The 24,168-nt window shown below is 42.8% G+C and overlaps 1 protein-coding gene across 3 annotated transcripts in view; it reads right to left on the bottom strand.

Annotated features, from left to right (window-relative positions):
- aplp2 (amyloid beta (A4) precursor-like protein 2) overlaps positions 1-24,168 on the bottom strand; it is a 223,482-nt gene that overhangs the window by 123,328 nt on the left and 75,986 nt on the right. For all 3 annotated transcript variants that reach the window (XM_043676955.1, XM_043676956.1, XM_043676957.1), the window contains exons 4-5: positions 17,958-18,070; positions 5,207-5,388 (exon numbers count right to left, since the gene is read on the bottom strand). In XM_043676955.1, coding sequence (XP_043532890.1) covers positions 5,207-5,388; positions 17,958-18,070 — 295 coding nt within the window. The remainder of the gene's footprint in view (positions 1-5,206; positions 5,389-17,957; positions 18,071-24,168) is intronic.

Below are 24,168 nucleotides of genomic sequence, written 5' to 3'. Positions count from 1 at the left end.
GAGGTGATGAGGTTATGGATGGTCTGGGAGATGATCGTTTGGTGGTGGGGGGTGGGGTCATGGTCAAGGGGACGGTAGGAGGAGGTATCTGCGAGCTGTTAAAGGACCTACTGATCAAGGTTCAGGACCAGCATGTTCCAGTTAAGAGGAAGAACAAGCATGGCAAGGCATGGGACCCTTGGATAACAAGGGAGGTTGTGAATTTAGTCAAAAGTAAAAAAAAAGTGTATGTAAGAGTTCAAGCAGCTAAAATCTGACAAGGTAGGTGAGAAATATAAACAAGAAAGAACTCAAGCAGGGAATTAAGGGGAGCAAGGGCCAGCAAATGACCATGACAAATAGAGTTAAACAGAATCTCAAAGCATTAAAAACAAGAGGATAACTAGGGATAAGGTAGGGCAACTCAAGGATAAAGGAGGGAACTTGTGCTTAGAAACAGAGAATGTCAGCAAGATCCTAAACGAGTACTCTGCATCAGTTTTCACCCCGGAAAAGGATATGGAGGATAGAGAGATTAGTGTGGAGCATGCTACTATGCTGGTGCATCAGTGGTTGGGAAACTATTGGACAGAAATCTGAGGGATAGGATTTACTTGCATTTGGACAGTCAGAATGACTTTCTGCTGGGCAGGACAAGTCTTGCTAACTTGTTTGAACTTTGAGGAGGTGAAGGTGATGATCGACAAGAGTAGAGCAATGCAGTCTACATGGACTTTAGTGAGGCTGTTATAAAAGTTCCTCATAGTGGGCTCATCCAGAAGATTAAGATGCATGGGACCCACAGTGATGTGGCTGCATGGATTGAGAATTGGCTTGCTTAGTCAAGACAAAGATTTAGATTACATTACAGTGTGGAAACAGGCCCTTCGGCCCAACAAGTCCACACCAACCTGCCGAAGCGTAACCCACCCATACCCCTACATTTACCCCTTATCTAACACTACAGGCAATTTAGCATGGCAAATTCACCTGGCCTGCACATCTTTGGACTGTGGGAGGAAACCGGAGCACACGGAGGAAACCCACGCAGACACAGGGAGAACGTGCAAACTCCACACAGCCTGAGGTGGGAATTGAACCCGGAACCCGGGTCTCTGGCGCTGTGAGGCAGCAGTGCTAACCACTGTGCCACCGCCCATAAAAGGGTAGCGGTGGAAGTGTGTTTTCTGGCTGGAGGTCCGTGACGAAGGACGGTCCACAGGGATCCATGCTGGGACGTCTGCTGCTTGTGATAAATGACTTAGATAAAAATGTAGATGGGTGGATTAATGAGTTTGCAGATGACACAAAGATCAGTAGAGTTGTGGACAGTGTAGAAGACTGTCATCGGGACATAGATCAGTTGCAGATATGGGCAGAGAAAAAGCAGTTGGAGTTTAATCTGGGTAAGTATGTGGTGCTGCACTTTGGAAGATCAAATGTAAGAAAAAGCATACAGTTAACGGCTGGGCCCTGAACAGCATTGATACATAGACGGATCTTAAGGTTCAAGTCCCTGAAAAAGCAATGCAAATAGATCAAGTGGTAAAAGTATATGGTATGCTTGCCTTCATTGGTCAGGGAATTGAGTACAAGAGTCACGATGTCATGTTGCAGCTTTATAAGACTTTGATTAGACCACACAATATTGCGTTCAATTCTGATCGCCACATTAGGAGGAGGATGTGGCAGCTTTGGAGAGGATGCAGAAGAGGTTGACTAGGCTGCTGCCTGGATTAGAAAAACTTGGGTTGTCTTCTATAAAATTATGAAATGCATAGATAGGGTTGACTGTCAGAATTTCTTTTCCCCCCTAAGAGTTGAAATGTCTAGGAGCCATGCATCTAAGGTTAGAGGGGGATGTTCACAGGAGACATGAGGGGCAGATTTTATCACACAGAGGGGTAGGAGTCTAAAACGCACTGCCAGGAGTGGTGGTGGAGGCAGATACGTTACAGGTGTTAAGGGACTTTTAAGCAAATGAAAATGCAAGGATTGGTGAGATATGGACTGCAGGCAGGCAGAAAGGATTAGTTTAATTTGGCGTCACGTTCAGCATAACACCGTGGGCCAAAGGACCCGTTCCTGTGCTATACTGCACTGTTCTACGTTCAATGATATTTGAAAGAGCAGCAAGCCGGAATAAGCAGATTGTATGTCTGGTTGGCTTCATAGTGGTTGCGAATAAGCTGCTAAAGATCAACGAAATGTGGAATGGCCATCAAAGTAGAGAAAGGATCCTGAAGATGCGTCAAAGCTTCTAGAATAGTACATTCTCATCAAATTGATTGAACTGATGAAATATTTTATTACAGAGGAACCTCGATTATCCGAGTATCGAATTATCCGGCAAGATCGCAAGGTCCCAATGTTCAGCTAAATTACGTTATCCAGCATTCGATTAACCTAATGAAATACTGTCTGCCCGCGTCCTTCGGATAATCGACGCTCCTCGGAAATTAGTGGATTTTAATCATTTGCTTGGGAAATCAAAATTTGCGGTATCAAAGAGGTTTAGGCACTGACGCATATTAATCAAATCCTGCGAGATTAGCTGCCAAGCTTTGACTGGCTTAAGTAATTGACTGCATTTCCAAACATAAAGCATATCATTAATGATGTTTTACAGGGACTGTCAGTGAGGCTACTGCATTTCACCATCAATGATCTGGATTAAGGTATTGAGCTAGCTGGCTGCTGGGCCACAGATGATGTTAAAAATTCTATAGATTTATGACCAGAGGGGACAAACCAAATCTTTGGCAAATTTAGATGTGGTGAGGGAAGTGAATCTGCATGGATCGTTGAGTGGGATGTGTACGTGTAATATATGAATGTGTATGTCCACAACCAGTACTCAGATGAGAACATAGAAAAGTACAGCACATAACAGGCCCTTTGGCCCACGATGTTGTGCCGAGATTTAAGCCTAATGTAAAATATAGTAACTTAACCTACACACCCCTCAACTCACTGCTATCCATGTGCATGTCCAGCAGTCGCTTAAATGTCCCCAATGACTCTGCTTCCACCATCACCGCTGGCAACGCATTCCATGCATTCACAACTCTTTGCGTAAAGATTTTTACTCTCACACAATTTTGCTTTTCTATGTACTGCCACACCAATTAATCGCAAAACAAAAACGTTGTACAGTTCTTACGCGGTTCTTCAGAATTTAGGTCACATTTGAAACTGTGCCCAGTTTTAGTTTGTTACCATGTGAGTCGTTAATATGCTAATAATTAAGAAACTGGCTGAAAAGCCCTCAAGAGTCGAGAAAAACCGGGGCTTTTTATTCCAGAATATTCCAGTGATTTCAATGAGGTCTTCAAAATAATTAATTAGTTAATTAAAATTAGTGACCCATATGAACAGATCAACAAGAGTTAGAGGGGTTAGGGTGAACTGGAGACAAAGATTAGTTACATAAATCAGAACCAGACAGCAGAAGCTGTTTCTTCTTCAAGAGTGTTGACCTATGAAACAAATATGGATATCCTGAGTTGAGCCACCGAAGTATGGCTATCATTACTGGAAACAGAATACATGCTGTTGGGCAAAGTTTCTCAGTCACTCTTGGTCACCTAAGCCTGTGCTGTTGGTCACCTGAAACAGGTTTGATCACCTCTGGGCTTAACCAAGGAATTTCTTAAATATTCCTTCCTGTTCATTACAGGCCGGTGTTGAAGTCTCCCAGGAGATTGTTTAATGCTTGCTGGGATTTTTGGGAGGGATTAGCTGGAGCAGGGAGATGGAAGGAAGGTGAGGATCATATGTACACAAATTGCTCCAGAACGATGAAGAGTCTGATGAATTAGCTGACCTTGTACTGTTCTGATACTCTGAACTTGCACCAAAGTTCTCTTTGCTTAGATTAATGGCATGCAGCCTACAGGAAGTCTGCATGTATCCCCTAACTGGCGATCTCTTGACATCTGGCCTTGTTATCTGTTTGGTTTGGTATCCTGTGAAGATACACCATGCCAGATACCACTCAAAAGGAGGATAAAGGGGTAGCTGATACTGTATTCATTAGAAAAGATAGGATATAATGCAGGATAGTTCCACATCTGCTGATCCCAATTCTGCAAAGTGAATCTCATGTCTGCTTGACTGGCTACAAATAGAACAACCAACTGGCAAAACCATTCACAATTAACAGATCCTGATATGTACCCTTTTGGATATTTTTCACCTGAGACTGTGCTGTTTGAATGCAGGAAGTCCCAAGACAATGTCAACTTTTTCACGCAGCATTAGTTTACTCCCTTGGGTGGCATGGTGGAACAGTGGTTAGCACTGCTGTTTCACAGCACCAGGGACCCAGGTTTGATTCAAGCCCTGAATGACTGCATGGAATTTACATGCTCTCCTGTGTCTGTGTGGGTTTCCTCCGCGTGCTCAGATTTCCTCCCACACTCCACAGATGTGCAGGTTAGTTGGATTGGCCATGCTAAATTGTCTTTAGTGTCTAGGGATATTCAGGCTAGGTGGGTCAGGCATGGGGAATGTGGGGTCTGGGTTTAGAGGGTTTTTGCAGACTCAATGGGCCAATTGGCCTCTTTCTGCATGGTGGGGATTCTATGATTCTATATTACAGATCTTCTTCCACTTTCATTAACCATGGGTAACCAAAAGCAAGATACAAAACAGACACCAACATGCATCTGTACAATCCTAAATGAAAACAATTGAAGAGTACTTCCTGCCAATCCAAGGCTCCCATCAAGCTTGCATGCAAGATCTTAACTACAAGAACAGGCACGGTATGACTTGTAATATAATCAGATTGTTACTTTTAATTTTTGTTTTAAAACATATAAAGTTGTCCCTCTTGTATTAAAGACCGGTAAAATAGAATGCAAGAATTGTGCTTATAGCCAGTCTTATAACCTGAAAACAATCAACAGTCAGAAAGTCCATAAACCCAACAGCTTTATATTAGTATTGGTGTAATGAATTGTGGAACAATTGAGGTAATTACTCCAAAGAAAAATATTGAAGATGAACCAGCATGGTTTCAGAAGGGGAAACTTTCACTTGATTTTTTGACAAATATACAAATACAATTGGAGTCTGAAAGCACGAGTGAACACCCCAGTAATGCAGATGACATTCCAGGGTAGAAATCATTAGTGGCTAATGTAAAGAACTGTGTAAAGTCTCAGAGTCTACCTAATCTCCTCTAAAACTATATTTTTATTTTCCAAAGTGCTAGCACTACCTGACTCCAGGAATTTCATCCTCTTCATCTTCATCCAGATTCTGAAGGTCAGGCTTTTCAGAGCTCACATCATCAATTTTGTTTTGAGGGCAGCAAACATACTCAGTGCCACGAAACCTATCGATGCCACATGGAAGTAACATTCCATAGCTGTGAAGATTCATAGACTCTGCAGCACAAGCCTGAAACACAACAACAGCAAGATATTCACACTTCAGGTTCAGGAACCACTTGAAATTACAAATACTTGGTAATAATTCAAACAGTCAAATCATCAAAATATGAACAAAACAGAAAATATTGGCACTAGCACAGCAGAGAGGATATCAGTTGAAGTTAATAATGTTTAGTCACCTGAATTTTACGCTGCACATAGCAGATGGATCCCAGCATATATATAAAGCATTAAATCAGTCCTTAGAGAGACTACCACTAGTACTGCCGTTTACAATTTAAGTACAGCACAGCTCAATTTGATGTGGGCCCCACGGTTATAGTGAACCAGAGTTAAAATGGCAGTGTCTGTAAGGGAATATGTTTGAATGATCAGGATCTAACAACCTGTCAAAATACAGAATCTGAGCCGTCACATTGTATATGATCACTTCATCAGCGTGCCCCCAACTAAGGTTAATGCTGTCAGGAAAGGAATTTAAAATCCCTACAGAGTGGAAACAGACCATTCGGCCAAAGTCCACACCAACCTTCCAGAGAGTAACCCACCCAGACCCATTCCCCATCCTATATTTGCCCCAGACTAATGCACCTAACCGACATATCCATGAACACAATTTAGCATGGCCAATTCACCTGACCTACGCATCTTTGGATTGTGGAAGGAAACCGGAGCACCGGGAGGAAACTCACGCAGACATGGAGAATGTGCAAACTCCACACAGATAGTCGCCCAAGGCTGGAATCGAACCTGGGTCCCTGGCGCTGTGAGGCAGCAGTGCTAACCATTGAACCCATGAAAGAGGGGACAAATGAAAGAGCAAGCACAGAAAAATAAAACCAATAGTCCTCACACACGACCACAAACATACCCTTAAACTAATCTGCGCTCAACAAATGAAATTCAAGTGGGTTGGGCCTGTTCAATTTCATGGAGGGAACAATGTCAGCATGCCCTGCACAGAAACTTTTAGTTTGCTGTGTGGTTGCACAGTTGAGAGGGAATATTGCTGTCCATTTCACAACCTGTACTTCCGCCCTTATCTGGTATATTGAAAGGTAAGATTCCCTAAGTATGACTATGTCAGGTTGCTATTTGACGAGTCTGTGAGTTATTTCTCCCAACTCGAGCACAAGCTCTCAGGACTTTGCAGGGTTGAGGGGGCTGATTTGTTGTTGTCATTTAAAGTGCCTTGATTGATATTTTCATCTAGTTTCATCCCCTTGAATAAAACTGTGATGCATGCTGAATTTTCGAGTGCCATGAGTTCTGATTTCAGAAGGAGATTAAGAGTCAGTCACATAGCTAAAAATCTGGAGTCCACAGTTGATGACGGCGAGTGGTATTACCATCCAGGTAATTTTCTGGGGACTCAGGTTCAAGTGGTGGAATTTGAATTCAATTTAAAAAAAAGTCCAATCCATTATCAAAACAAATCCAATGTCAATTCCCAGAAATAAACCAATCTGGTTCATTAATACCCTTTCGGGAAAAAAATTGTCATCCTTACTTGGTCTGGCCTACATGTTACTGCAGACTCAATGCAATGTGGCTGACTTTTAACTACCCTCTGGAAAATTAGAGATCAGCAATACATGCTGATCACTGATGCCCTCATCCTGTGAAAGAAATCAGCAATACATGCTGATCACTGATGCCCTCATCCTGTGAAAGAATTTCCAACAAGTTACACATAGGCCATACTAGTAAGGATGGCGGTTTCCTTCCCAAAAGGATAACAGTGAACCAAATGTGCTTTTGACACAATGCCAATAAGGATAAATACAGCTCACAAAAACATCTTACTATTAACATTCACCTCAGAGTCTTTTACTTAATCACAAACACTAGGCATTTTTATACTAAGAAGAAATTTAGGCCAAATTAGATCAAAGGCCTTCAAACCTTGAAGTAGAAATGAAAACCTTCCAATTTCAATTAAGTTTTGCAAGATTTTAGCTCCCACCTGAATGCAAACCAGATGCTTCAATTAAGCTAAGACCTTCCCGACAAACAGACCTAAATCCTAATAAATCTTAGTTTACAGCAAAGCACTCAATCCAGCAAACTTTGACCTGACATCCTACCACCACAGAGGAAAAGGCAGGAGAAAGGCCCAGACGTTAGACTTCATATTTAGATTTGCAATCCAACATGTACACTTCCTGCATGATCATGGGAAGAGGAGGAGTTTAACCTCTCTACACGGAGGTACAATCTGCTATTACAATCTGCTAAAATTCCCACAATTTTAGACTGGGTTGAATTCTAATTTCACCATCTGTCATGGTGGGATTCAAACCAAAGTCCCCAGAACATGAGACAAAAAACTAAAAGAACTGTGGATGCTGGAAATCTGAAAAAAAAAATTCAGGAAAATCTTGGGTCTGGCAGCATCTATGGAGAGACGCTGCAAGACCTGCTGAGACTTACCAACAATTTCTGTTTTTGTGCCCAGAACATTAGCCTAGGTTCTGGATTACTAGTCCAGTGACATTACACCACTTGCTACATCTTCCCTTATCTGGTCATTCCCTCTTCTCTTGAATGACCTGCTTGCACCAAAGAGATTATGGCTGCTCTAATAACCATAAGCTCCAATTGCCTGCCTTTCCCCATAACCTCTGATTCTCTTACTGATTAAAATCTCTCTCATTCTTGAATACACTTAATTATACAACATCAACAACCCTTTGTGGTAAGGAATTTCACAAAATCACTACCTTGAGAAGAAATTCCTCTTTACAGAATCATACTGCACAGAAATGAGCCATTTGACCCACCATGTCTATGTTGACAAACCAGTACCGAACTGTACGAATTCCATTTACCTGTACTTGGATCAGAACCTACTATGCTCAAGCATAATAAGTACTCATCCAAATTCTTGTTAGATATCACAAGCATACTGCCTCCACAACCCACTCAGGCAACGCATTCTACATTTCCACCACAATCACATCTCAGTTTGACAAGTTTGACCCCTTATTCTGGTCCTACAGTATCCCACAAGGAGAACAACTTTATAATATCTACCTGATCAAGTCCTCTAAGAATCTTGTATGGCTCAATAAGGTTGTGCTTCATTTTTCTAAACTCCAAATGAGTATAGACACAACTGACTCAAATTTAAAAATACACATAGCTGCAGATTCTGGAAATCTAAAACAAAAGCAGAAATTCTGGGAGAAACTCAGCATGTCTGGACAGAAAACAAATTTGGCATTATAGAAATTGGGAGATAATTTTGTGGCTGTACTGGACATTTTATTTGGCCACTTTTGGACTATTGTATTAAACTCTAGTCTCCTTGCTGTAGGAAAGATGTTGTGAAACTTGAAAGCGTACAGAAAAGCTTTACAAGAATGTTGCCAGGGTTGGAGGGTTTGAGCCAGGGAGAGGCTTAATAGGGCTGGGGCTATTTTCCCTACAGCTTCAGAAGCTGAAGGGTGAGCTTATAAAAGTTTATAATATAATGAGGGGCATAAATAGGGCGAATAGCAAGATGGATGACTCCAAAACTAGTTTCTCATTTTCTTAGCTCTCGAGATTCTGAATACTTATTACAAACCTTCTCTCAACCTTCTAAGGAAAAGAAGTTCCTGAGGATTCCTTCAAATTACCTTCATCCTCGGAACCATTCTTGTGAAGTTCTTCTGCAATCCTCAAATGCCTCCACATCTTTTGTCAAGTGTGATATCCAGAACTGGATGCATGTTGCAACTCAGATCAAAGCAGTATTTTACACAAGTTAAACAAAACCTTGCACTTTTGTGTCCATTGATTAAGCCTAGAATGTGTGTGTATAAATCCAGGACCCTTTGCTCCTGCATTCCCTTTGGAATTATACCCTCTACTTTCTCTCTGCCTAAACAAATCGCTTCAAACCTGAAGTGTATCCCAGGACTTTGTGGGAGGCTAAGGAGGAAATCGCAGGGTCCCTTGTAGAGATATTTCTATCATAAACAGCCATGGGAGAAGTGCCCAAAGATTGAAGTGTGGTTGATGTTGCGTCATTATTTAATAAAAGCTGCAGGGGAGTGCCTGGGAACTACACACAGGTGAGCCCTAACATCTACGATGGGTAAGTTGTTACAGCAGATGCTGACAGACAGGATCTACACACACTTGGAGAAGTGCAAGGATACATCTGAGATAGTCAACATGGCTTTGTGTGCAGGAAATCATGTCTCACGAGTTGACTGAATTTTTTGAAGGGGTGACCAAGAACGTTGTACTAGCTGTTGTCAACATGGACTTTGATGGGGAGATGCCAGTGTTGGACTGGGGTGAACAAAATCAAAAGCGTTGCGTGATTTTTGACTACATGGACTTTCGCAAGGCCTTTGACAAGGTACCACTTGGTAGGTTGTTGAGTAGCATTAAATCTCACAGGGTCCAGGGAGAGCTAGCTAGTTGGTAACTTGAAGGTAGAAGACTGAGGACGGTGGTAGAGGGTTGTTGTTCAAACCGTGGTGTACCACAGGGATTGGTGGTGGGTCCATTGTATTTTGTCATTTATATAAATGATCTGAATGGGAATTTAGGAGGTATGGTTAGTAAGTTTGCTGATGACACCACAATTGGTGATCTGAGTTGAGAACTGAATTGATCAGAGTTCAGGACCGGAATGTTCCAGTTAGGAGGAGGGACAAGAATGGCAAGGGACCCTTGGATAAAACAGGAGGTTGTGAATTTAGTCAAAAGGAAAAAAAATACATCTGCTGGGGCTCCCTGAAAGGAAACTTACTAAGGGATATAGGAGACAATAAGAGGAAAGCAGCTTGTTAAGAGTACAATTGGCCCACTGAAGGTTGAGAGTGGGGATATTGTCAATGACCATGGGTAAAAGGAAGACATACGCAGTCAGAAGCTGGGGCAGCACGGTGGCTCAGTAGTTAGCACTGCTGCCTCACAGCACCAGGGTCTCAGGTTCGATTCCAGCCTTGGGTGCCTGTCTGTGTGGAGTTTGCACATTGTCTGCGTGGGTTTCCTCCAGGTGCTCTGGCTTCCTTCCACAGTCCAAAGACGTGCAGGTCAGGTGAATTGGCCATGCAAGATTGTCCATAGTGTTAGATGCATTAGTGCATCACAGGGGTGGCTTACTCTTCGGAGGGTCGGTGTGGACTTGTTGGGCCGAAGGGCCTGTTTCCACACTGTAGGGAATCTAATCTAATCTAATCATACTGAACAACTATTTTGCTTCAGTATTCACAGCAGAAAATGAGGATAGTTTGCTGGAAGTCCTAAAGAAATTAACAGAGGATCAGAGACACAGCCTAAATAAAATTATCATAAGTATATCAAAAATAATGAGGATATTAATCGAACTGAAGACAAGTCCCCAGAACCTGATAGTTTCCATCCATAATTATGAAAGGATGTTAGATAGTACATTGCCAATGCCCTAACCATAATCTTTCAGGGTTCCTTGGATTCAAGAGTTCTGGATTGGAAATTTGCTCATGTCATTCCACTCTTTAAGGGGGACAGAAAGAGCCCAGGGAAGTGCAAACCAATTAGCCTAACGCATTTGACGTGGAGAATTGTTGGAAGTCTATAATCAAAGACAGGATAACCGATTACCTCAAAAAATTTTAATTAGGGAGAGTTAACATGAAATTCATGAAGATAGGTCACGCCTGGCAAAACTCAGTTTTTGTTTTGAAGAGTGAAAAATGCGGTTGACATGTCGTTTATCCGGACTTGCAGATTTTTCATCAAGTCCTACTGGGGAGGCTGATAGTTAAGGTGGAAACTTTTGGAATGGAGGGAAAATTACTGACAATGGTAGGAAACAGGTTATGTGGCAGGACACAGGAGTTGGAATAATGTGTAAGTACTCAAACTGACAGGTGACTAGTGGTGTCCTGAAGGGATGTGTGTTGGATCCTCAATTATTCAAAATAATCATTGACTGAGATAGCAGCATAAACAGGCAAATTTCTAAATTTGCTAATGAACACAAAATTGGGCAGCGTTTCAGACCATACTCATAGAATCCCTACAGTGTGGAAACAGGCCATTTGGCCCAACAAGTCAACACCAACCCTCCAAAGTGTAACCCACATAGATATATTCTCCTCCCCTATTACTAATGCACTAACCTACACATCCCTGAACAGTGTGGGGCAATTTAGCATGGCCAATTCACTAAACCTGCACATCTTTGGATTGTGGGAGAAAATTGGAACACACCGGATGAAATCCACGCAGACATGGGGAGAATGTGCAAACTCCACAGAGTCACCTGAGGCTGGAACCGAACCTGGGTCTCTGGCGCTGTGAGGCAGCAATGCTAACTACTGAGCCTCTGTGCCATCCCCTAATGAGGGCATAAAATTACAACAGAGTATTGATAGGTTAGGTGAATAGGCAAAACTGTGGCAGAAGGGTTTTAACATAAGCAAGGGTGAGGTTATCCATTTCAGACATATAAAAGATAGATATGGGGTTTTTATTTTGAAGGCAAAAAGTTAAATTCAATGGATGCCCAATGAGATTTGAGAGTTCAGAAGAGTGCAAAAGGTAGTTCAAGGAAGTTAATGGAATGCTGGCCTTTATATCTAAAGGGCTGGAGTACAGGATTGCAGAAGTTATGCTGCAGTTATACAAAATCCTAGTTATACTGAGCACCACATCTTAGGAAGGATATTTTGACACTGGAGGAAGTGCATGAGTTAAATTTGGGGATAGCTTATCCAAATTATGCCTTTACTTCTTTGAATTTAGAAGGTTAAGGGGGTGATCTAATCAAGGTTTTCAGGATTTTAATAGGAAAAAGCAGGGTAGATAAAGATAAAACATTTCCACTGATTGAAGATTCTAGAACCAAGAGGCATTGCCTAAGAATCAGGGCTGTGCCATTCAGGATATATATTTAAAAACACTTCTACAGGCCAAAAAGAGTGGAGATTTGGAATTCTCTTCCTCATCGGTGGTGAACATAGAATACAGAACATTAAATGCAGTACAGACCCTTCAGACCTCAATGTTGCGTCGACCATTTGAAGCCCATTTAACCCACACTATTCCATTTAGTCCATGTCTATCCAATGACCATTTAAATGCCCTTAAAGTTGGCGAATCTACTACTACTAATCTGAGTAAAGAAACTAGCACTGGCATCTGTCCTATATTTATCACCCCCTCAATTTAAAGCTATGCCCACCCGTGTTATCATCACCATGTGAGGAAAAAGGTTCTCACTGTTCACTTTATATAACCCTCGGATCATCTTGCATGTCTCAATTAAATCACCTCTCAACTTTCTCTATAACAAACAACTCACGTCCCTCAGCCTTTCCTTGTAAGACCTTCCCTCCATTCCAGGCAACATCCTAGTAAATCTCCTCCGATTCCTTTCCAAAGTTTCCACACCCTTCCTATCATGCAGTGACTAGAACTGCACGCAATACTCCAAGTGCGGCCGCACCAGAGTTTTGTATAGCTGCAGCATGACCTCGTGGTTCCAAAACTCAGTCCCTTTACTAATAAAAGCCAACATACCGTCTGCCTTCTTAACAACCCTGTCAACCTGGGTGGCAACTTTCATCTATGTACATGGACCCAGAGATCCCTCTGCTCATCTACACCACCAAGAATCTTACCATTTGACCAATACTCTTCATTCCTGTTGCTCCTTCCAAAGTGAATCACCTCACACTTTTTCTCATTAAACTCCATTTGCCACCTCTCAGCCCAGCTCTGCAGCTTATCTATGTCCTACTGTAACCTACAGTATCCTTCTGCACCATCCACAACTTTACTGACCTTCGTGTCTACTGCAAATTTAATAACCCATCCTTCTACATCCTGACCTAGGTTGTTTATAAAAATGACAAACAGTGGACTCAAAACAGATCCTTGCAGTACACCACTAGCAACTGAACTCCAGGCTGAACATTTCCCATCATCCACCACCCTCTGTATTCTTTCAGCTAGCCAATTTCTGACTCAAACTGCTAAATCACCATCAATCCCATGCCTCTGTATTTTGTGCAATAGCCTATCGTGGGAAAGCTTATCAAACGCCTTACTGAAATCCACATATACCACATCAACCACTTTCCCCTCATCTACCTGTTTGGTCACCTTCTCAAAGAACGAAGTAAGGTTTGTGTACCCTTCACAACACCGTGTTGACTATCTCTAATCAGCTTATTCCTTTCTAGATGATTATATACCCTCTCTCTTATAATCTTTTCCAATATTTTACCCACAACCGAAATAACGCTCACTAGTCTATAATTACCAGGGTTGACTCTTCTCCCCTTCTTGAACAAAGGAACAACATTTCCTATTTTCTATTTTCCACTCTTTCGGCACTGTTCCTGAAGACAATGACGACTTAAAGGTCAAAGCCAAAGGCTCGGCAATGTCCTCCCTTGGCTTCCCAGAGAATCCTAGGATAAATCTCCTTCTGGCCCAGAGGACATATCTATTTTTACTCTTTACAGAATTGCTAACACCACCTCCTTGTGAACCTCAATCCCATCTAGTCTAGTCTAGTCCTGTATCTCAGCATTCTCCTCGACCACATTGTCTTTTTTATTGTGAATACTGACGAAAAATATTCATTTAGCACTTCCCCCATCTCCTCTGACTCCATGCACAACTTCCCACTACTGTCCTTGATCGGCCCTAATCTTACTGTTGTCATTCTTTTATTCCTGAACACCTGATAGAAAGCTTTGGGATTTTCCTTGATCCTACCTGCCAGCGACTTCTCATGTCACTTCCTGGCTCTTCCTAACTCTTTCTTTTGGTCTTTCCTGGCTACCTTGTAACTACATAGAACAATACAGCACAGAACAGGCCCTTCGGCCCACGATGTTGTGCCGAACATTTGTCCTAGCTTAAGCACCCATCCATGTACCTATCCAATTGCCACTTAAAGGTCACCAAAGATTCTGACTCTACCACTCCCACAGGCAAGCATTCCATGCCCCCACCACTCTCTGGGTAAAGAACCCACTCCTGACATCTCCCCTATACCTTCCACCCTTCACCTTAAATTTATGTCCCCTTGTAACACTCTGTTGTACCTGGGGAAAAAGTTTCTGACTGTCTACTCTATCTGCACTGGTGTTTTTACTATCATAATGGATAAATCCAGCCTTCACAATTTGCTTTATAAAAATCGCATCCTGTCTTTAAAATCTTTTGAAGAACTTGTTGAAAGCTCTTGAAGATTATTCTAGTACTTGATAGTATCATGATCAAGCTTCACAATTTCAGAAGTCACACTACACATAGACCCCAAGATCCCTCTGTTCCTCCACCTCACTAAGAACCCTATCATTAACCCTGTATTCCGCATTCTTATTTGTCTTTCCAAAATGGACAACCTCACACTTGGCAGGGTTGAACTCCATCTGCCACTCCTCAGCCCAGCTCTGTTAAACTCTCAGTTAAAAAATCACAACACCAGGTTATAGACCAACAGGTTTAATTGGAAGCACACTAGCTTTCGGAGCAACGCTCCTTCATCAGGTGACAGTGAAGGGCTTGAGCGTAACACAGAATTTATAGCAAAAATTTACAGTGTGATGGAACTGAAATTATACATTGAAAAATTGTCTGTCTGTTAAGGCAACCTGGTGCTGTGTGATTTTTAACTTTGTACACCCCAGTCCAACACCAGCATCTCCAAATTGTAACTCTCAAGCACCCTAACTGAGCCTGCATGTCTCATCCTCACAAGCCTCCTTCTTCCTCTTGACAAAAATTCAACTTCTTCAATAAACTACAGCTCCCTCACTCGACCACTTCCTCCCTGCCTGACAGCTACATATTGTCAAGGACACACAGTAACTGTTCCTTGAATAGGCTCCACATTTTAATTGTGCCCTTCCCCTACAGTTTCCTTCCCCAACCTATGCATCCTAAATCTTGCCTAATCGCATTGTAATTGCCTTTCCCCACTATAACTCTTGCCCTGCAGTATATACCTATCCCTTTCCATTACTCAGGTAAATATAACCGAATTGTGATCACTATCACCAAAGTGTTCATTTACCTCCAAATCTAACATCTGGCCAGGTTCATTATCCAGTACCAAATCTAATGTGGCCTTGTCCCTTGTTGGGCTGTCTACATACTGTGTCAGAAAACCATCCTGCACACACTGGACAAAAACTGACCCATCTAAAGTACTGGAACTATCGTATTCCCAATCAATATATGGAAAGCTAAAGGCCCCCATAACAACTACCTTGTCACCCTCGCTCCTTTTGAGAATCATCTTTGCTACCATTTCCTCAAAATCTCGAACTATTTGGAGGCCTATAGAAAACTCCCAACAGGGTGAACTCTCCTTTCCTGTTTCTAACCTCAACCCATTCTACCTCAGTAGATGAGCCTTCAAACGCCATTTCTGCCTCTGGAATACTGTCCTGGACTAAGAATTCCACACCTCTCTCTCTTTCACCATCTTCCCTGTTCTTACTGAAACATTTAAATCCTGGAAGCTGCAACAACCATTCCTGTCCCTGCTCCACTCTGAAATGGCCATAACATCGAAATCCCAGGTACCAACCCATGCTGCAAGTTCACCTACCTTGCTTGCTGGTGCCCTCTTGCAAATTTAAAATCTTATTTCGGACCTCGCTACTCTCAACCTCCTGTATACTCGTACAACAATTTGGATTCCCATACCCCTGTTGGATTCGTTTAAACCCACCCGGAGAGCATTAGCAAATTTCTCCCTGAGGATATTGGTACCCCTCTGGTTCAGGTGAAGATCATCCTGTTTATAGAGGTCCCACCTTCCCCAGAAAGAGACCCAATTATCCAGGAATCTGAAACTCTCCCTCCTACACCATCCGTGTAGCCACGTATTGAACTCCTCTTTTTCCCTATTCCTCGCATTGCTCGCACATGGCACAGGCAACAAACCAGAAATAACAACTCTTTGTCTGAGCTCTAAGCTTCCACCCTAGTTCCCCGAATTTCTGCCTTAAATCTCCATCTCTCTTCCTTCCTAGGTCGTTGGTGCCTACGACTTGGGGCTGCTCCCCCTCCCCCTCAAGCACCTCGAAAACACAATCAGAGACATCATGAACCCTGAATCTGGGAGGCAACACACAAACTTGTTCCCACAGTACTTCCTATCTTTCCCCCTAACTGTGGAGTCCCTCATGACTAATGGTCTGCTCCTCTTCTCCCTTCCCTTCTGAGCAACAGGGACACACTCTGTGCCAGAGACCTGTGCACCATTGCTTACTGCTGGTAAGTCACCCCCCCCACCCCTCCAAGTGCATCCAAATGGTACATTTGTTGAGGGGAATGGCCACAGGGGATCCCTGCACTGCTTGCCAATTCCCTTTCCGTCCCCTGGCAGTAACCCATCTACCTTCTTATTGTACCTGAGGTGTGACTATCTCCCTGTAACTCCTCTCAATAACTGCCTCCCGAATGCTCCAAAGTTCATCCAGCTTCATTTCCGGTTCCGTAACGTAGTTTTCCAGGAGCTGCAGTTGGATGCACTTCTCACAGATGCAATCAGCAGGGACATTGGTGGTGGCCCTTACCTCCCACATTCTGCAGGAGGAACATTCAACTTCCCTAACCCCCATTCGCACTATTCTAAGTTCCAACGAGACTACTGAAAACTTAAAAATTAAAAACTAGTCCACTTACCAATCCGGTGCACAGAACCATTTTTTTGGTTAGACGAGGACGGTGGATGGGACACACGACTTGAGGACTGTTTTGGGTAAAGTAACCGCCCAAATATAAAGCTTCACTTACCCAGCAGGCCCATGTCTGCTCCCACTCAGCGTGCGCTCCGCCTATACACGAAGTAAGTTTACATACTTTAAATTTACCTTCCCATTGAGCCTCTCGTCCTCACTGTCACTCCTCCCACTTCAACTGCCGCTGACAAAATGAAGACCATTAAACCCCTGAGGTAAGTTTATATATTTAAAGTTACCTTCCTGTTGGGCCTCTGGTCTGCGCTGTCGTTCCTCCCACTTCAACTGCCATCGAAAAAGTGAATACTAACTCAATTGTTAAGTTTAAGTCGGAGATAGAAATATTTTTTATTAAGGGTATCAAGAGATGTGGGCCCAGGGCCATAAATCAATCACGATCTTACTGAATGGCCAACTCCTGCTACTAGAAGAATTTTTGCATTCAACATGGTGGCGACTGGGGCTGCCTTGATTTAAAAGACACAGCATTTTGAAACATTTTCAGTCTAGGTCTGATATTTAGGTTAGAACCAGCCCAATACTAATTGTCATGAGTTATTTTAACCACAATATTTTCACCTTTGATGTACATCAGAGGTAGAAATACAGGACAAAGCTATAATTAGTTAGCAATAGTCAGGTTCATTCTTAAGATAAATTCGCAGAAAACAGAAGGACTGAAGTTGCAGAGAGCACAGATTGTTGACAAAAATTCCTTAACCAATGAATAGTGTAAACATTCCTAAAATGGCCACACAAAATAAAATATTGTAACAGATGATCAGCTATAGCATTGGCATATTTACTAAGTTTGTGTATCTGAGAGGCAATACATGTTTCGTAGCACTCAGGATATCCCCAGGTAGTTCGTTCTTACCATTTTGGCAATGCTCTGCCAGTGCTGGTGACTTCGACATTCATCCATTTGTTCTTTGTGGAAGAAATGACATTTTTCCAGTACCAATAGCACATCACTTACAAACTCACCAACTATCAAAGAAACAAAATTGAAACAGTTGTTATTCCCAAAAAAAAAGGACCATAAAGACAAAATTCCAAACCCATCAATGGATACTTAGATAGTTTTTTGATCAATATGATAATGATCATATGACATTTTGTCAGAGACTTCAACCATTCATGTTCAACTTTGTTTGAGGTCTTTTCAGGAGAGGTGGTGGCAAAGTGATAATGTCACGAGACAAGCAAACCTCAGGCTCATGTTTCAGAGACAGAAGTTCAAATGCACCACGGCAGATAGTGAAATTTCAATTCAACAAAAATCTGGAATAAAAAGCTCATTTAATGTAAACCATGTAACCATGTGTAATTATGTTCTTTAAAAAAGGGTATCTGTCTTCCTTACTTATGCTGTGCCTTACATGTGACTCCGAATCCACAACAATATGTTGACTCTTAGCTGTCCTCCAGGCAATTAGGGATGGGCAATAGATGCTGGCGATTATGATAACCAGTGACGCTATAGACACGGAAAAAAACAAACTGGAAAGCTCTTTGGTGAGTGGGCAGAGGTATGGCAGTCCAAATGATTTTCTTCAGTATTGCTTAACTATTTGGCCAACAATAAACATTTAAAACCAGAAAGACCAAAATGTTGGTCATAAATTTTGGGTCTGGTGTACATTTTAATCAGACTGCATAAACACACCACTTGACAAACTTCAAAGTCTTGTTGGACATAGCTGCTTTAACTTGTGAAAGCTGCTTCATCAATGACCTGCTCTCCATCCTAAGGTCAGAAGTGGGTATGCTTGCTGATGATTGCACAACGTTCAGAATCATTTGTGACTCCTCAGATACTGAAGCAGCCGATGCTCCAATGCAACAAGACAAATATCCAGGCTTGAGCTGAAAGGTGGTAAGTAACGTCTGCACCACACAAATGCCAGGCAATGACCATCTCCAGTAAAAGACAATCTAATCACCATTCCTTGACATTCAATGGCATTACCGACACATCCTGGAGGTTATCATGGCCAAGAAACTCAACTGGGTTTCCCACATAAACACAGTGCTTTTCTGGAGGTGGTCAGAGGTTACAAATACTGCAGCAAGTCACTCAGCTCCCGACTACACTTCTCCATCATTTACAAGACACAAGTCAGGGATGTGAGGAGATGGATTTACCTGGATGGGTGCATCTCCAACAATGCAAGAAGCTTGACACCATTCAAGGATAATGCAAACTTTTCAGATCATTCATCCACAAACATCTACTCTGGCCACCAATAATGATTCCTAGCAGCAGTGTGTACCACCTACAAGATGCACTGCAGATATTCACAAAAGATCCTCAAGCAGCACCTTCCACAATAATGATCACTTACATGGGAGCACCACCACCTGTCAGTTCACTTTCAAGCCACTTAGCACCCTGATGTCAAAATATATCACCATTCCTTCATTTTGATGGGTCAAAATCCTGGAATTGTGGGTCTACCATCAGCACATGGATTGCAGTGGTTCAATAAGGCAGCCATCACCAGTTAGAGTCATAGAGGTGCACAGCACGGAAACAGACCCTTCGGTCCAACTTGTCCATTCCAACCAGATATCCCAAACCAATCTAGTTCCACCTGCCAGCACCCAGCCCATATCCCTCTAAACTTTTCGTATTCACATACCCATTCAGATGTCTTTTAAATGCTGCAATCGTACTCGCCTCCACCACTTCCTCTGGCAGCTCATTCCATACACGTACCACCCAGTCTGTGAAAAAATTGCCCTAGGTCTCTTTTATATCTTTCTGCTCCCACCTGAAATCTATGCCCTGTAGTTCTGGCCTCCCCCAACCCAGACAAGAGACTTTGTCTACTTACCCTATTTATGCCTCCCCATGATTTTATAAACCTCAATAAGGTCGCCCCTCAGCCTGTGACACTCCAGGGAAATCAGCCCTAGCCTATTCAAACTCTCCCGATAGCTCAAATCTCCAACCCTGGCAACATCCTTGTAAATCTTTTCTGAACCCTTTCAAGTTTCACAACATCTTTCCAAAAGGAAAGAGACCAGATGTGAACACAATATTCCAACAGTGGCCTAACCAACATGACTCCCCAATTCCTAGACTCAATACTCTGACCAAAAAAGGAAAGTATACTTCTTCACTTTCTCCTCCTCGGATGTTGCCTGACCTGCTGTGCTTTTCCAGCACCACTCTGGTTTCTAGCATCTGCAGTCCACACTTTTGCCGCCTTCATTATCCTATCTACCTGGGACTCCACTTTCAAGGAGCAATGAACCTGCACTCCAAGGTCTCTTTGTTCAGCAACACTCCTGAGGACCTTACCATTAAGTGTATAAGTCCTGTTAAGATTTGCTTTCCCAAAATGCAGCACCTCGCATTTATCTGGATTAAACTCCATCTGCCACTTCTCAGCCCATTGGCCCATCTGATCAAGATCCTGTTGTGGTCTGAGGTAACCTTCTTCGCTGTCCACTATACCTCCAATTTTGGTGTCATCTGCAAACTTATTAACTGTACCACTTATGCTCACATCCAAATCATTTATATAAATGATGAAAAGTAGTGGATCCAACACTGATCCTTGTGGTACTCCACTGGTCACAGGCCTCCAGTCTGAGAAACAACCCTCCACCACCACCTTCTACCTTTGAGCCAGTTCTGTGTTCAAATGGCTAGTTCTCCCTGTATTCCATGCGATCTAATCTTGCTAACCAGTCTCCCATGGGGAACCTTGTCGAACGCCTTACTAAAGTCCATGTAGAGCACGTCCATTGCTCTGCCCTCATCAATCCTCTTTGTTACTTCTTCAAAAAACTCAATCAAGTTTGAGAGATATGTTTTCTCACGGACCAAGTCATGTTGACTATCCCTGATCAGTCCTTGCCTTTCCAAATACATTTACATCCTGTACCTCTGGATTCCCTCCAACAACTTGCCCACCACGGAGGTCAAGCTCACCGGTCTATAGTTCCCTGACTTGTCCTTAGTTTGGGAAACAAAGCCAGCATTTGTCCCATATCCCCCTCAACATTTTCTGTTCATTTTCTAACTATCCAAATGTCTTTTAAATGTTTCTAACTGTGCCTGCATCGACGACTTCCTCAGCAGCTCATTCCACATAAAAACCACCCTCTGCAAAAAACAAAAGCTGCCTCATGTCCCAAGTAAGTCTTTCTCCTCTCACCTTAAAAATATGTCCCCTGGTTTTGAACTCCCCCAATTTAGAGAAAAGATATTTGCTATTTATTCTATCTATTCCCTTTATGATTTTATAAACCTTGAAAAAGTTACTGCTCAACCTCCTTGGGAAGGTGTGCAAGATAAGGAGATTAATGAGGAGAAAGTGAGGACTGCAGATGCTGGAGACCAGAGCTGAAAAGTATGGTGCAGGAAAAGCGCAGCAGGCACAAGATAAGAAGATTACACTAGATTTGATAGGATCCTGGAAAGTACTGATGATGATCAGAGGGGTCTTGGTATTCAGATTCCTGAAGGCAGCAGAACAGATAGGTTAGACAAGGGATTGAAGAAGGCATACGGGATACTTGCCTTTATTAGCAAGTGGAATACAAGGGCAGGGAGGTTATGCTGGATCTGCATAAAATGCTGTTTAGGCCATAACTAGAGTACTGAGAGATACTGCTTATACATTCTATGAAAGATTTCATTGCACTGGAGAGGGTGCAAAAGAGATTTCTCAGCATGCTGCCTGGTCTGGAGGGTCTTGGTTAGGAGTAAAGACAGGATAGGCTTGCGTTCTTTTCCTTGGAGCAGCAGCAAGTTGAAAAGGGACCTGAAAAAAGTCTAAGTTTGAGATTAAGAGTAGATGGGCTATTAACCAGGTATCAATTTACAGTAAGAGGTTTGAAGGTTAAGACTGAAGTTAGGGAGGAGGTTTTTCACTCTGAAATTAGTGGGAGTCTGAAAGGTTGGTCAAGCCAGAAATTCTTCGAACATTTAAGCAGTTTTTATATATTCACTTGCATCATTTTTAAATGTGATTTATCAACAGTTAAACCTAACATATTTACAATACAATGCAATAAAATTACTCATTTATCCTCACTGGTTGATTTTCTTTAATTCAATCATGAATTGTGGGTCATCCCGAGTTGTCCTCGAGAAGATGAGCTGCTTTATTGAATCGCTGTCATCCATGTGCCAAAAGTAGACCCAGAGTGCTGTTAGGAAGAGAATTCCGCAAATCTGACCCAATAGCATTCAGGGAATAGCAATGTATTTCCAAGTCAGGCTGGTGAGTGGCTTGGAGGAGAATTTGCAGATTGCGCACTCCCATGTATCTGCTGTGTTCTTCTAGGTGGTAGTGGTTGTTGGTTTGGAAGTTGTTGTTGAAAGATTTTTGATAAATTTTTGCAATGCATCTTGCAGATGATACACACTGCTGTTAGCATCAGTGATGGTGGGAGAATATCTCGATGAACGCAGGAACAATCAAATGCACTGCTGCGTATTGTCTTGTTAGTTTGTTTCCACATTTTTAAACCATTCCAGAATAAGGATGAATGTCGATTATCTGAACGAGATGGGTGGGCACTATTTTGTTCGGATAATTGATTACTTGGTTAATTGATTCAATGCCTTTCCTCTGGGGCTCAGGGTTTTCTGTTAAGTCCGCTCCCTGGTCAAGAGACGAAGCAGCAGCGCACCACACGCGAGCCCTTGCTGCACTGTCTGCCATCACCTCCACCCGCCCCCCCATACACGATCCAATAGCACCCCCCCCACCCCAAACCCCATCCAACACCGCCCCCACGTGCCAACCCACCCAGCCCAACGACGAGCCCCACCCGTCCACCTGCCCCCACGCCGCCCAACGACAACCCTCCCGTCCACCTGCTCCCACCCTGCCCAACGACGACCCCTTAGTGCATTACTTCTTCCTTGGGATGAATAACTGCTGTGCCTCCACAATCATTCCCAGAAATTGTCTTTCTGCTAGCCTCCTTTCCCAATCAACTCTGGTCAGCTCCTCTCTCATGTCTTTGCAGTTACCTTTACTCAATTGTAATACTGATTAGATCTGATTCCAGCTTTTCCTGCTCGAACTGCAGGGTGAATTCTATCATATTATGGCCACTGCCTGCTAGGGGTTCATTCACTTTCAACTTCCTAATCAAGTCTGTCTCGTTACACATCATCAGATCCAGAACTGACCGTTCTCCAGTGGGCTCTACCACATGCTGCTCCAAAAAACACATTTTAGACATTCCATAAATTCCTTTCCTTGAGATCCACTACCAATCTGATTTTCCAGTCCATCTGTGTCTATGTGGAGTTTGCACATTCTCCCCGTGTCTATGTGGTTTTCCTCCAGGTGCTCCGGTTTCTCCCCTCAATCCAAAAATGCGCAGGCTAGGTGAATTATCCATGCGAAGTTGCCCATAGTGTTAGGTATATTAGTCAGGGGTAAATGTAGGGGAAATGAGTCTGGGTGGGTTACTCTTCGGAGGATCGGTGTGGACTTGTTGGGCAGAAGGATCTATTTCCACACTGTAGGGAATCTAATCTAATCTCATCTAAATCAAGAACACACAAGTTTAGATCTCAGGAAGGTTATATTATCAAGAGTTCCAGAAGAATTAATTAACTGCATGTATGCTGTACAGACACAATGGTTAGTGAAAAGACGAAGTAGTTTCCACAACTGCCTTGTGTATAAATCTTTATCCTTAACGTATATCATGCCATCTTGGGAAAAAAAATCCCTAGTCAGACCTTGACTATCCAGGGTAGAGTGTATGGTTCTGGAAAAGAACAGGTCAGGCAGCATGCAGGAGCAGGAGAATAGACATTTCAGGCAAGAGCCTTTTAACAGGAATGAGGCTTGTTAACCAAGGGGGCTGAGAGATAAGTAGGAAGGTGAGTGGGGCTGGGGGGGGGGGGGGGGCGGGGGAAATGATGACTATGTACCTTTGGAACTGCCTGCATCAGAAAACAATGGAGGTATGGACAGGTGCCTATCTTGACTATCCAGATCTGTCCCTCAGAATCCTCTCCGACCACTTGCCTACCACTGACATCAGGTTCACTGGCCTGTAGTTCCCCAGCTTGTCTTTGCAAAATTTCTTAAACAATGGAA

This window comes from Chiloscyllium plagiosum, chromosome 35 (genome assembly GCF_004010195.1).
Source record: "Chiloscyllium plagiosum isolate BGI_BamShark_2017 chromosome 35, ASM401019v2, whole genome shotgun sequence".
Lineage (NCBI taxonomy): Eukaryota > Metazoa > Chordata > Chondrichthyes > Orectolobiformes > Hemiscylliidae > Chiloscyllium > Chiloscyllium plagiosum.
Note: the sequence above shows the minus strand (reverse complement) of the source record. Positions and strands in the feature narration are given on the sequence as shown.